Source organism: Euleptes europaea, chromosome 13, assembly GCF_029931775.1.
Source record: "Euleptes europaea isolate rEulEur1 chromosome 13, rEulEur1.hap1, whole genome shotgun sequence".
Lineage (NCBI taxonomy): Eukaryota > Metazoa > Chordata > Lepidosauria > Squamata > Sphaerodactylidae > Euleptes > Euleptes europaea.
In genome coordinates, this window is record NC_079324.1 from 56,731,612 (window position 1) to 56,746,056 (window position 14,445).

Consider the following 14,445-nt stretch of genomic DNA (forward strand, 5'->3'; position numbering starts at 1 on the left):
GTTTCCCCACTCCTACATATGAAGTCTGCTGGGTGACCTTGTGCTAGAAAGAGTTCTCTCCGAACTCTCTCAGCCTCACCTACCTCACAAGGTGCCTGTTGTGGGGAGGGGAAGGGAAGGAGACTGGAAGCCAGTTTGATTCTCCTTCAAAGGTAGAGAAAGTCGGCATATAAAAACCAACTCTTCTTCTTATATCAGTGGAACATTGGCTAGATTTAACCCCAAGTGATACTCCTGCCCTATACATCCTTGTGAAATATGTGATGCCATTAATATCACTGCCTGCCTCTTATCCTCGGCCGTGTGGTACTGTACAGACCACTACATGAGAAGGACATCAAGAAATAATTTCTTGCTCCTTGGGGGTGGGGTGGAGCATTTTTATGCAGTAGCTGCACGTTTGCAATGAATTATAGGATGGCTTTGATTCACACAACGGCTTGCTGGGGTGAATTACAAATGGGAAGCGCTTTGTCTGTGAAACATTCTTGCCGGGCTAGTGCCTAATTGTGTGGGGTGCTCTAGCGGGACCCGGCCCATTAAGCGTGAGAACCCAGCCATACCCCAGCAGAGTGACCCAAAGATGACATACAACCAGCTTGGAGGAATGGCACAACTTTATTGTTTGCAGCAGCAAGGCATTGGCATGGCATGGGAGCGTTATCCTACCATCGGCCTGCCACCATTGCAGGCCGATGAAAATACCCAGCCATGCTGGGCCACTTTTGAGATGGCAGCTCCTGGGACACACGAGGGCGGCAGCCAGCTGTGTGGTCCCCCGCCACTTGGAAGGAGGCCATTTGACAGCACATGGCAAGGCATGCCCCCTGACAGCCCCCACCGGGTTGTTCATGGCAGCCTTCCATCTTGGCCTGTCCCCTTCCAGCCTCCCCCAAAATCCCTTATTGGGATCCTCCCTGTTGGGGAAAAAGGCACGCAGGCCAGTTTCCCCCCCAAACTGGATCCGGCCCCCATGCCAAACCGCACAAAGTTGTGACGAAGGAGCAAGAACAAATTAAACAAACCTCAAATAGTATGATACAGCGGTGGGTGGGAGGGACAATTGGAAGCCGACTGAGGGCTGCCCTGAGCGCGGCCTCTTTAAATGCCGGGAAGCCGGACCCGAGTGAAAAACTCAGGTCCGGCTGCTCAGAGGCCAGCTCCCCCCCCCCATTGGGAGCCCGAGCCTGATTGGCTCGTTCAAACTGGCTCCCTCCAATGACGGGCGGGCAGGCACGCAGCTGCAAAAGCAGCGCATGGTACGACGCTGCTTTCCCCCATCCAGCTGCCTGAGGAGTGAAGGAGCCCGCGCCGGCCAGAAGCCCCGGGCTCCCCCTGTTCAGCAGCCGCCCGCCCTCGGAGCGGGGGGGCGGTCCGGTTCGCTTGCACCCGCCACAGCCCAGCCCAGCAACCTTGGGCTCTGCGGGTAAGTCGGAGCCCCGTTTCTCCCTCCCAAAAGAAATCTCCCATTTTGTCAGTCTTCCAAGGGCCACAAGAACAGGAGCAAACAACAACAACAACATTTTGTCACCTTTAAAGTGGCAAGAAACAGTGGAAGAATCATGCCACACATGTGCTGACAGATTGCCTCCTTTAAAGTGGCAATCTTGAAGCATGATTCCCAGCACCACCAAGGGGAGGGGCTGTGGCTCAGTGGCAGAGCATCTGCTTGGCATGCAGAAGGTCCCAGGTTCAACCCCCGGCATTTCCAGTTAAAGAGGCTAGACAAGTAGGTGATGTGAGAGACCCCTGCCTGAGACCCTGGAGAGCCGCTGCCGGTCTGGGTAGACAATACTGACTCTGATGGACCAAGGGTCTGATTCAGTCTAAGGCAGCTTCATGTGTTCAGCCTTCCCGCTATTGGCAAATTTTGCAATTGCATGGCAGCAGCTTATTTTTCTGCTTAGCAGAAGCTGTACACTTTTGGAGAAAACTTGGGGGGGACCCCCCCTCACACGCACGCACACCAGGAAGGTCAATTTTCCATTCTGTGTGCCGCCAAAGCACTGTCACAGAATGGACAATGGATATTACGGGGGAAATCACATCTAGACCAGTTAATGCGAGTTGGGACAGCCGCTACAACCAGCCCGCTTGCGAGATAGGTGACCACAATAGGAATGATGGCTAGGGTTGCCAACTCTGCATTGGGAAATTCTTGGGAGATTTGGGGATGGAAGCAGGGGAGACCCGGGAGCTCACCAGGGTATCTCGCCACAGAGTTCACCCTCTCTGTTGTCTGGAGATGGGTTATAATCCTGGGAGATCCCCAGTTCCCCCCCCCCCCCGGAGGCTGCCAACCCTATGACCTGGTGTGCCCTATAATTTTTATTTCGGTAACACTGCCTTAATGGAAAATGCTGTCAGCAGGGAGCAATGTTTAGGAGGCTTTTCTGCGGTGATTGCGACAACGATTATTTATGGCCCCTCCTCATTTCTCTCTCTCATCTTCCCTTTTTCCTTTGGCAAACAAACTACAGAATCTAATGGGAAAAGATGAAATGGTGTACACTCCCTGCACAGCTCTGCTCCTGAGGCCATCAAAACGGCTCCCATAATTTACAACACACTTTCCCATCGAGTCCTTCTGTTGTTGCTTGTAAAAGTCAGCATGAAATGGGATTCGGGTTTGATGCCGTCTCAGCTTTCGTGCAGCGACAGAACTTGGATTGCTAACCTATACTAAAGAGGGAAAGTTTTCTTTTCTCCATCTGCTTAAATCTGCTACTCTGGTTAACAAGCCTTTAATTAATCAAGACATAGGATAAGGTTAGGGTTGCCAGGTGGATGGTTTCAGCGGGCAATTGCTTACAACCACCTTCCCTTCCCCTCCCCACAACAGACACCCTGTGAGGTAGGTGGGGCTGGGAGAGCTCAAGGAGAGCTGTGACTCGCCCAAGGTCACCCAGCTGGCTTAATGTGGAGGAGCGGGGAAACCAACCCGGATCACCAGATTAGTGTCCGCCGCTCATGTGAAGGAGTGGGGAATCAAACCTGGTTTTCCAGATTAGAGCCCCCCACTCTTAAGCACACCACGCTGGCTCTCAGCTTGAGTACCCAACTTGCTGGGGGTAAAGTGTAGATGACTGGGGAAGGTGATGGCAAACCACCCGTAAAACAAAGTCTGCCTAGTAAATGTGACGTCACCCCATGGTCCAGAATTACCCGGTGCTTGCACAGGGAACTACATTTACCTTTTACCTTTACTGGGAAATCACTCCAATTTAATTGGTTCTTGTAGGTTATCCGGGCTGTGTAACCGTGGTCTTGGAATTTTCTTTCCTGACGTTTCGCCAGCAACTGTGGCAGGCATCTTCAGAGTAGTAACACTTATTCCAAGACACTGAAAGACTGGACAATTCTACCAACTATTTTGTCAGATTGCACAGAGAAGCCATTGAAATTCATAAACATCAGCACAACTTTAACAGAAAAGAGGAGAGTTTAAGAATGAATAAGGCTTGGCTTCCTGCCCTGAAAAACCTCCAGACAAAGACAACATTCAACAATAGCCATACAGATTAGTTTTGGATTACACACATTAACAGATCACTTCAGGATACAATGGTTCCATATTAACATACCATACCCTCATTAGCACATTATCTTGATACTTACAGGACAATACTTTTGCAGGACAATACTCAGCTCAAACCCAACCCCTTTCTGACTATATATTACTCTTCCTACACCCTTGACACTGAGAGACACTGTCCTTCAGTGTTACTACTCTGAAGATGCCTGCCACAGTTGCTGGCGAAACGTCAGGAAAGAAAATTCCAAGACCACGGTTACACAGCCCGGATAACCTACAAGAACCAATGAACTCTGACCGTGAAAGCCTTCGACAATACTCCAATTTAATGTTTAGGATATATGAAATAGTATTAAAGATTATTATTTGCAGTTCAGGATTCCAAAGCTCGTTTTCTGTGAGGTCTAATAGACCCCCCACCCCACCCCCAGCACCATACTTGTTCACTTGTGCATTCAAGTAAAAACCTCTTGGAAGTAAAAGCAGGGAAAAATACTAAATGGTTAAAACACATCAACACATGAAGCTGCCTTATACTGAATCAGACCCTTGGTCTATCAAAGTCAGTATCATCTACTCAGACCAGCAGCAGCTCTCCAGGGTCTCAGGCAGAGGTCTTTCACATCACCTCCTTGCCTAGTCCCTTTAACTGGAGATGCTGGAGATTGAACCTGGGACCTTCTGCATGCCAAGGAGATGCTCTACCAATGAGCCACGGCTCCTCCCCAAACCACCACTCTTAACCACTAAGCAACGCTACACTGGGTCATACAAATGGCTCGATCTTACCCTTTTTTTCCACTGGTGAAAAATGGGAGGTGAAGCTACTTTTGACCATTCAAAAGGCTGAAATCATAGAATTCCCCTGGACAACAGCCATGCTGGGATGGGGGCTGCAGCCAGGAGGGGAATCATGGGAGACACAGAGGAAAAGCCAGCAGGATCCAACCCTATGTGCATCATTTATGTGTATAACATAAGTGTGCCATGTGCTGATTTACTGACACAAATAATACTAAAAATGTGTATGTTTTGTGGGAAAATATTAACATGAGAAAACAGGAAAAATTACAAAAATGCTCACACATTCAGTTCACACAAGGGAGAAGCAAATGTGGCTATTCCAATTTAAAGAGCAAGCTTGCAAAATCTGATAGCATCACCAGTTAGAACCTTTATGTTTCCGCATAAATATGACAGCTATTTAATTTCCCCCCCAAGTGGCTTTAATTGGAGTTATCTTTTAGTGAAAAACCCATTTCTCCTGCATGCAGAGAACTAATACATCTGTGGGGAGGGGGAAGACCAAGGGAATAGAGACTCATTTTCTATACGGGCTGTTTAATGTTAAACATTGAGAAGTATGATACAGCCCTGGAAGGGCTCCACCATATAGTTTGGATGAATGAGAAATCCAGCCTTTAACACATGGCAGCTACGTTTTTTCATTTGGGAGGACTAGGGTTGCCAGCTCGGAGTTGGGAAATACCTGGAGATTTTGGGGGTGGAGCTTGAGGAGGGCGGGGTTTGGGGAGGGGCTTCAATGCCATAGCGTCCAATTGCCAAAGCAGCCATTTTCTTCTGGTGAACTGGTCTCTGTCGGCTGGAGATCAGTTGTAATAGTAGGAGATCTTCAGCTAGTACCTGGAGGTTGGCAACCCTGCTATGGCCCCACTCCTTATATCAAAGCTCTGCAGATGTGACCTGCATCCTTGCAAAGGGCCAAGCCAGGGCCATTCATTTTATACCCAGAGCACTTGACTTCAGCCTAGTTTCCGAGTTTTCTGAAGATGCCATAAATCGCGGAGACAGCAGCTAAATATACTATATATAAACCGTGAACATTGCTAAGCAACTCTGAGTGAAAAATAAAAGGCCCGCTCTCCAGAGCAACATCATTAAATGGCGCCATTCTCCAAATGCTGTGGCTGATTTACAACCAAATTTTAAATCATTGTATTACTCCACTAAATAAATAAATAAATAAATACGTACACACACTCATACACATATGTATATATATATATATCCCAGCATTACTGTGCTCTTGGTTTTATTGCACAAAGGCCTCTGATGTGAAAACATACCTCTGAGTTCAGAAGACAGTGAAATAGGAAGATGAAGAACCCCTAAAAGAGTAAAATAAAAATATTACCAATGCTGCTCTGAGCTACAGCAGTAACTAGGCAGATTTACAATTAAATATAAATTGCCCCTCATTACATAGGGAGGAAGGGAAACGGCACGCCAGTTTCATTCTTCATAAGGGGCAGGGGAACCACAGACTGCCATCGCCCCAAGAATCATTTGAAAAGCCAGCATGTTTAAAGGATTTGCTTGGCTCCAGCATAGTGTAGTGGTTAAGAGCGGTGGTTTGGAGGGGTGGACTTTGATCTGGAGAACCGAGTTTGATTCTCCATTCCTCCACAGATTAGCGGCAGATGCTAATCTGGTGAACTGGATTTGTTTCCTCACTCCTACACATGAACCCAACTGGGTGACCTTGGGCTAGTCACAGTTCTCTTAGAGCTCTCTCAGCCCCACCTGCCTCACAGGGTGTCTGTTGTGGGGAGGGGAAGGGAAGGTGATTGTAAGCCAGTTTGATTCTTCCTTAAATGGTAGAGAAAGTCAGCATATAAAAACCAACTCCTACTCCTCCTCCTTCTTCGACGACGATGACTACAACTACAACTACTACTATCCTGCCTTTTTAGGGCCAAGCTGCACAAGATGCCCACCACATGCCAAGTCATGGGTATATGACCACACTTGCAGTTAGAGGTCTATCAGGGGAAGTCACCTTAAAAAGCCCTGGTTAGTTTAGTACTGGGAGGGAATGCTGCAAGGGGAGAGAAGATGTTTTCAGTTTCCCTCCTACCCTGCTTTTGCCAGTGGAAAAGGAAGTGGGGGGGCCTTTTCGCCCCATTTTTCTATGCGCTCTAGGCAGATCATGAGAGGGAGGGCACCTTGGCCATCTTCGGGGCATGGTGTAGGGGTCGCAAGGTGTGTGTGTGGGGAGGTAGTTGTGAGTTTCCTGCATTGTGCAGGGGGTTGGACTAGATGACCCTGGTGGTCCCTTCTAACTCTATGATTCTTTGATTCTATGAATAGGGTTGCCAAGTCCCTCTTGGCCCCGGTGGGTGGTTTTTGGGGTAAAAACCCGAGGAGGGCAGTGTTTGGGGAGGGGAAGGACTTAATGCCATAGAGTCCAATGGCCATAGAGTCCAATGGCCAAAGCAGCCATTTTCTCCAGGTGAACTGATCTCTGTCGGCTGGAGACCAGTTGTAATAGCAGGAGATCTCCAGCGAGTACCTGAAGGTTGGCCACTAGGAAGGACACGTGGAGCCAGAGTAAAGGGGCAAAAAGCCTCTCTTTCCACTGGCAAAAGCAGGGCAGGAGGGAAACTGGAAGCTCCTTCTCCCCCCTCACAGCGTTCTCTCACAGCGCAAAGCAAACAAGCACTTTTTAAGGTGAGTTTCTCTGGTGTACATCTCACTACAAGTCCAGTTGTGCACACCAATGTAAGTCGGACTGCAAGTCCATTTGCGCTCCTCTGACCTACTCGGCATGCATTGAATGTATCATGTAGTAACAGTGACTCGCTCCACCATGTTGGGATGGTCTTGCGTGCATGGTTTCCAGAGCCAAATCCATCCACAGAGGATCCCCTTTGCCTCCATCAGGAGCTGTAGCCTTGACCACTAGGCCCTCCTCCCCTGCCATGAAGGAACAGGGAAGTCAATTTCTCCTTAGGACTGCCACTGGCAAATCGTAGACTCATAGAGTTGGAAGGGATCACCAGGGTCATCTAGTCCAACCCCCTGCACAATGCAGGAAATTCTGAACTACCTCCCCCACACACCTCCAGTGACCCCTACTCCACGCTCAGGATGGCCAAGATGCCCTCCCTCTCATTATCAGCTTAAGGTCACAGACTCAGCATTGCTGACAGATGGCCATCTAGCCTCTTCTTAAAAACCTCCAGGGAAGGAGAGCTTACTACCTCCCAAGGAAGTCTGTTCCACTGAGGAAATGCTCTGTTAGAAAATTCTTCTTAATCCCATGACAAGACATGGGACTGCCGCCAAAAATGGCAACCCCGTATTGAATTCCCCTGGGGAGAAATTGACACAGGGATGCTATTTTTGACAGCAGTCTCAAGTCTTCCCCGGTGGGTAATTCATCCCCTAAGAAAGAAATCTAAGCCCTTCAGGCAAGAACACTTGAAAACGATAAGCACCCACTGGGAATTACTATACTCAAGCAAATACTTCTCACTATCTGATTTATCTCCCAGTGGCTTTAAGAGACCGAACACCAGAATTGCTGATGAGACCCAAGAGTTGCCATTGATCATGCAGACTTATGAGCGATGCACAAAGGCCATGAAACTTTAAGAGGGGAAAAACATGAACAGAAATTGCTGGTAAAGACCTGTCTATTAAAGGCTTGAAAATGTTCTACACAAAATTTATACGGGCTCTCTGGCTCTTTAGCGGCACCATGAACTTACTTGCAAGGAGTTGAATATCGCAAACATGTACTGGAACACCAAGGCGTGGTCATTGACAGCCAGAACGCCAAAGATCCAGGAGCTTCCCAGTATCGGCAGTAGGACCGCCACCGCTTTGGCCGTCAACCTGTAATACAGCGAGAAAGAGTGGGGATTTTAACACAATGGGCACATGCAAGTTTCAACACTCATCCCAGAAGTTGAATGGAACATTTTTTACCGTGTTACATGGTACCATGGATTTTGTTTCACCACAATAAAAGAGATTGTTATCCATACTGAGTGGCATTAAAGGTAAATCACAGAATCATAGAGTTGGAAGGGGCCCTACAGGCCATCTAGTCCAACCCCCTGCTCAACACAGGATCAGCCTAGAGCATCCCTGACAAATGCTTGTCCAGCCTCTGCTTGGAGACTGTCAGTGAGGGGGAGCTCACCACCTCCCTAGGCAGCTGATTCCACTGTCGAACAACTCTTACTGTAAAATTTTCCCCTAATATCCAGCCGATACCTTTCCTCCCACAATTTAAACCCATTATTGCAAGTCCTATCCTCTGCTGCCAACAGGAACAGCTCCCTGCTCTCCTCTACGTGACAGTAAAGTAAAGGTGGATTGCTCTGCATTACTGACCCATGGGGTGATGCCACATCACAATGTTTAGTAGGCAGACTATGTTTACGGGGTGGTTTGCCATTGCCTTCCCCAGTCATCGACACTTTACCCCCAGCAAGCTGGATACTCATTTGACCGACCTTGGAAGGATGGGAGGCTGAGTCCACCTTGAGCTGGCTACCTGAACCCGACTTCCACTGGGATCAAACAGGTCATGAGCAGAGCTTTGGACTGTAGTATTGCAGTTTACCACTTTGCTCTAGGGTGGCATAAGCATAGCAGAATTAGCCTGAAGCCTTGCATTATTATTGCTTGAGAGCCAAAGCAGTGTAGTGGCCAAAGAATCAAACTAGGATCTGGAAGACCCAGGCTTCGGAGGGGTTGTGGCTCAGTGGCAGAGCATCTGCTTGGCACACAGAAGGTCCCAGGTTCAATCCCTGTCATCTCTAGTTAAGGATCAGGTAGTAGGTGCTGCGAAACACCATGCATAAAAGAGCTTACATACTGTGAGAGATGGCTGAGATAAAAGTACACTTGAAGGAGTCATTGCTAAGCAGAGCAAAATTTAAAACTTGTTAAATAGTTATTTAATGTATTAAAAGATTTTAATAGAATGAAATATAATTAGCTTGATCCGGTTAACCCCATTTAAGTACCTTTGATTTCCTAATGGGAACGTTGAGCCTGTTTTCAATTGTCTCTCAGATCAATCAATTTACACTTCAAAGGTTTTTAGTAGGATCATGCCCCATCTTAATCCAATTTAAAACAAATCAGTGCCAAGTACTGGCTGGTCAGCCCAATGCCTCCATGGTCCTGAGTCAGAATTCAGAAAACTAGCATAGGTTTGACTCTTACGGAAGGCTAAAGTAAACCTTACACCAAACACATGCCCGCCGCAACAAACGAGACCCCATGTCTATGTTCCCCATCCATAACATCTAGTAGAATTTAAATGACACCATGGTTTTCCATGTCTCCTCATCCCCCTGCACACACACACCGGGGTTGGGAAAACTGGGTTGGGAGATTTTGGGGGTGCTGCCTTGGGAGGGAAGGATTTGGGGAGGGAAGGGACCTCAGCGGGGCATAATGCCATACAGTCCACCCTCCAAATACGCCATTTTCTCCAGGGGAACTGATTTTGGTCATCTGGGATCAACTGTAATAGCGGGAGGTCTCCAGGTGCCACCTTAGGGTTGCCAAGTTCCTCTTTGCCACCGGCTGGAGGTTTTTGGGGTGGAGCCTCAGGGGGACGGGTTTTGAGTAGGGGAGGGTCTTCAATGCCATAGAGTCCAATTGACATAGCAGCCATTTTCTCCAGGGGAACTGATCTCTATTGGCTGGAGATCAGTTGTAATAGCAGGAGATCTCCAGCTACTCCCTGGAAGTTGGTAACCCTACACACATCATTCACTGTGACTACAGAATGTCATGATATCAGATCACAGGTGAGATCTACCTAGACCTTATGGAAGGGAAAGTTAGACACAGCTACCATTTTCCAAAGCAGCCGTGTGTGTAATGTAATGCCTCGTTTGGCTCTGAGCAATTTAGTAGAATACCACCTGCCAAATTTTCCCATAAGTAAAAGAGATGGATTCTTACTCTTTATTTTTTTTAAAAGAAAGATGAACATCCAAAGTAGGAGCTTTGAATGTCCCCGAGGGGTCAGCCATCTTTCTACGGCTACAGCCCAGCAACAGGTCTGAGAAGCCATATATAACACCCTACATCACCATGCTGAGCTCTCTCCATTCTGAACGCAAGCAGGCATCAGGTATTTGAAGGATTAGCCATGCTGGCTTTCAATCAACAAGACAACAATCCAGCGCAGGCATATTTATGTCCGCAGAATGTAGGAAGGAGTTAATCAATACCACTTTCGTAATGGAGTCCTTTTATGGGGGGGGGGGTGTTAGCTGACCTTAAATCATAGAGCCCTGTTTCCATGAATGCAATGCAATTACTAATCAACTATCCCCCAGCACCATACCTTACTGACAATCCTTGTACCACAAGCAGTCTACAAACCCAAGGTTTCCTATGTGCAAACAGATGTATTGGGATACTTAAAACAACAGACGACGGGAGAAACAGAAGAAATGGAACTGAAGACTAAGTGGAACCCATACATTAATTGGGTGAAAAGAAGATAAGCCAACGAAGAGACTTTAGTAAAACTAAAAAGGCTATGCTCATGGCTGAAAATATGAAAATATGATATCATGGATTGGTCCGTGGGGGGAGGGAAAGTGGGGGGGGGGAGGGGAAAATTTGTATTGGAAGAAGGAAAGTGTAAAGTGTAATTATAAAGGTATGGAGATGTAAAATGACCTCCAATGCAATAAAAAATATATTTAAAAAAAAACACCCAAGGTTTCCTTGCTGCTTTAATTTGTAGCTTTTTCTCTGCTGAATGTGAGAATTGTCTGGCGTGTCTATAGACATGTAAGGGTGGGGGAGTTAACAAGTGATGGAGAGAAGAGCAGAGTCAAAAGATTTTCTGCAAGAGGAAAGAACTCTCTCAATGAAAACTGGCACACTCCCTACCTGGTTGCCGCATTTCAATGGAAATGAAGTACGCACATACCGGTACGTAAGTGCCTTCAAGTAGCGACTGATTCAAGGCGACAGCAGAGAGAGGCTTCCAAGGCAAGTGAGAAGCAGAGATGTTTGCCACGGCATTCCTCTGCAGAGTCTCCCTTGACAGTACTGACCCTGCTTAGCTTCCGAGAGCCGACGTGACTAGGCTGTACCATACTGCCTTCTAGGGTCGCTAGGTCCCTCTTCGCCACGGGTGGGAGGTTTTTGGGGTCGAGACTGAGGAGAGCGGGGTTTGGGGAGGGGACTTCAATGCCATAGAGTCCAATTGCCAAAGTGGCCATTTTCTCCAGGTGATCAGATCAATATCGGCTGGAGATCAGTGGTAATAGCAAGAGATCTCCAGCTACTCTCTGGAGGTTCAAAAAATATATTTATGAGCTACTGTGTCTAACAATTACGCACAAACAATTACACATACATACTAACAAGAAATCTTATACATCAACTGTACAACCCATCTCATGGACGGTAAGACAAGGAATATATCTGAACAAGAGTGCAATGTCTCATTGCACTCTTGTTCAGATATATTCCTTGTCTTACCGTCCATGAGATGGGTTGTACAGTTGATGTATAAGATTTCTTGTTAATATGTATGTGTAATTGTTTGTGCGTAATTGTTAGACACAGTAGCTCATAAATATATTTTTTGCACTTCATTATACTGGTTCGCTCCTGTACTAGTTTCCTCATCGGTTGATAATAGTACAGTGGTGTCTATTTTCTCCCCCACTCCCTGGAGGTTGGCAGCCCTACTGCCTTCCCTCCCAGAAGAACCAGCGGCATTCAGCCATGCCCAAGAGAGAGGCATCAACTCCCATTTAATGCTGAGCATCCAGAATGCTGAGAAGGACCACAAGGGAGGAACCAAGGGTGTGCCATTGGGAGGAAAGGGCTGAGGACTGTAGGGAAAGAGAGCAGAGTTGCAGGGCTCCTCAGTTGGATCCTGCTGCCTCCACCACACTGCCCTTCACCTTTCAGTAGGACTCGACCCTCTCATTTGAGGGCTCTCCGAAGACCATGGAGCCAAACACATCTCTAAGTTGCAAGCAAGGGTATCCCAAAGTATTTTTCATGTATATAAAGTAATGAGCTGGAGTCTCAGGGAAGTGACAATCATGGAACGTACGTAAGGTTGCCAACCTCCAGGCTGTAGCTGGGGATCTCCTGCTATTACAACTGATCTCCAGCTGATAGAGATCAGTACCCCTGGAGAACATGGGCGCTTTGGCAACTGGACTCTATGCCATTGAAGTCCCTCCCCTTCCTAAACCCCACCATTCTCTGGCTTCTCCCCCAAAACCTCCCATTGGTGGCGAAGAGGGACCTTGCAATGCTAAGCTCGGGTGCTGTCTGAACTGGAACGTTCGCTCGGCCTAAAAGATCATCTCTTCCAGCCTCCTGTTGTTCAGAAGTAGGGTTGCCAACTTTCTGGTGGTGGCTGGAGATCTCCCACTATTCCAACTGATCTCCAGGCGACAGAGATCAGTTCCCCTGGAGAAAATGGCCACTTTGGCAATTGGACTCTATGGCATTGAAGTCCTTCCCCTCTCCAAACCCTGCCCTCCTCATGCTCCACCCCCAAAATCTCCAGGTATTTCCCAACTGGAGCTGGCAACCCTACTCAGAAGGTCCTTCCATCCACCAAGACGTCCGTAAACCAACTTGTGCAATCCAGACCCCTGCTCTACAAATATACGAATAAGGCGCTGCTCTATGATAGGATGCTTTGTGACTGCAAAAAGCTTGAAATCCAGGTATGCCTGAGTACTACAATTCAGTGGAGAGAAAGCAAGGAGAAATTTTTTCCATCTAATTAAAGAACAGAGATTGAAGGTAACTGGGTCCCCATGGCACCCCTCGGCAAACAAATCATTACGTGCTCAATCTAAAGGAACCGGCAGAAAGCTGCACAGGGTTCTTTTCAGCTGAATAATGAAATCTGGGTCACTGGAGGAGGATTGGGCAAAAATTCCTTGTTGCAGACGAGAAATCCCATTGCCCTTGATGGAAACATTTCTCTCCATATAATTTTGATCCTCTAAAGGTGCTGTTCTGCTAGGAAGGTAAAGGATTCATTTAGATCTGAGGACGGTACGACAGAATCAAATGGAGGGTATTAGAGGCTAAAGAAGGTCTATACAACTTGGTAATTTGCCAACTTAATGTTGCCATGTGTTGTGGCCCACCGGGGGCTTCATAAAACTTCCTCCTTTTTGGTTGTGTGCCTAGAACTGCTAAGTGGGAGGAGAGAAGAAGAGTTGGTTTTTATATTCTGTTTTTCTCTATCTTAAGGAGTCTCAAAGCAGCTTGCAATCACAATCCCTTCCTCTCCCCACAACAGGCACCTTGTGAAGTAGGTGGGGCTGAGAGAGTTTGGAGAGAACTGGGACTGGCCCAAGGTCACCCAGTAGGCTTCATGTGGCGGAGTGGGGTATCAAACCTGGTCTCCAGATTAGAGTCTGCCACTCTTAACCACTACACCAACATCCATGTTTGGCTTGGTGGTTCTCAACTTGCCTTGGGGTAGTCACCATACCTCAGCCTGAACTACCTGGCAAGGTTCTTGGGAGGTTAAAACGAGATGACTTGCAATGTACGTCTTCCTGAGATACTTGGAGAAGGAGAAGGAAACAACAGAGACCAAGGTCTGGTTGACATTAACTGCTCCCAGCATGAGAGCCAGCGTGGTACAGTGGATAAGAGCAGTGGACTCATCCGAAGACCTGGGTTTGATTCCCCACTCCAACACATGAAGCTAGTTGGGTGACCTTGGACTAGTCATAGCTCTCTTAAAAGCTAGAGGGTAAGAGGTTCAAAACAAGTATTTCTTCACACAACACATAGTTAAATTGTGGAACTCCCTGCTCCAGGATGTGGCGATGGCTGCCAACTTGGAAGGCTTTAAGAGGGGAGTGGACATGTTCATAGAGGAGAGGGCTATTCATAGCTACTAGTAAAAATGGTTACTAGTCATGATGCAGATCTATTCTCTCCAGGATCAGAGCAGCATGCCAATTATAGTAGGTGCTGTGGTGTGGAACACAAACAGGAGAATGCTTCAGTCGTCTTGCTTGTGGGCTTCCTAGAGGCACCTGGTTGACCATTGTGTGAACAGACTTCTGGACTTGATGGACCTTCGTCTAATCCAGCAGGGCCTTTCTTAAGTTCTTATG

At 47.4% G+C, this 14,445-nt stretch overlaps 1 protein-coding gene across 1 annotated transcript in view; it reads right to left on the bottom strand.

The window, feature by feature from the left end:
• ADGRD1 (adhesion G protein-coupled receptor D1) overlaps window positions 1-14,445 on the bottom strand; it is a 239,951-nt gene that overhangs the window by 3,008 nt on the left and 222,498 nt on the right. The window contains exons 23-24 of the mRNA XM_056859596.1: window positions 8,050-8,176; window positions 5,623-5,664 (exon numbers count right to left, since the gene is read on the bottom strand). Coding sequence (XP_056715574.1) covers window positions 5,623-5,664; window positions 8,050-8,176 — 169 coding nt within the window. The remainder of the gene's footprint in view (window positions 1-5,622; window positions 5,665-8,049; window positions 8,177-14,445) is intronic.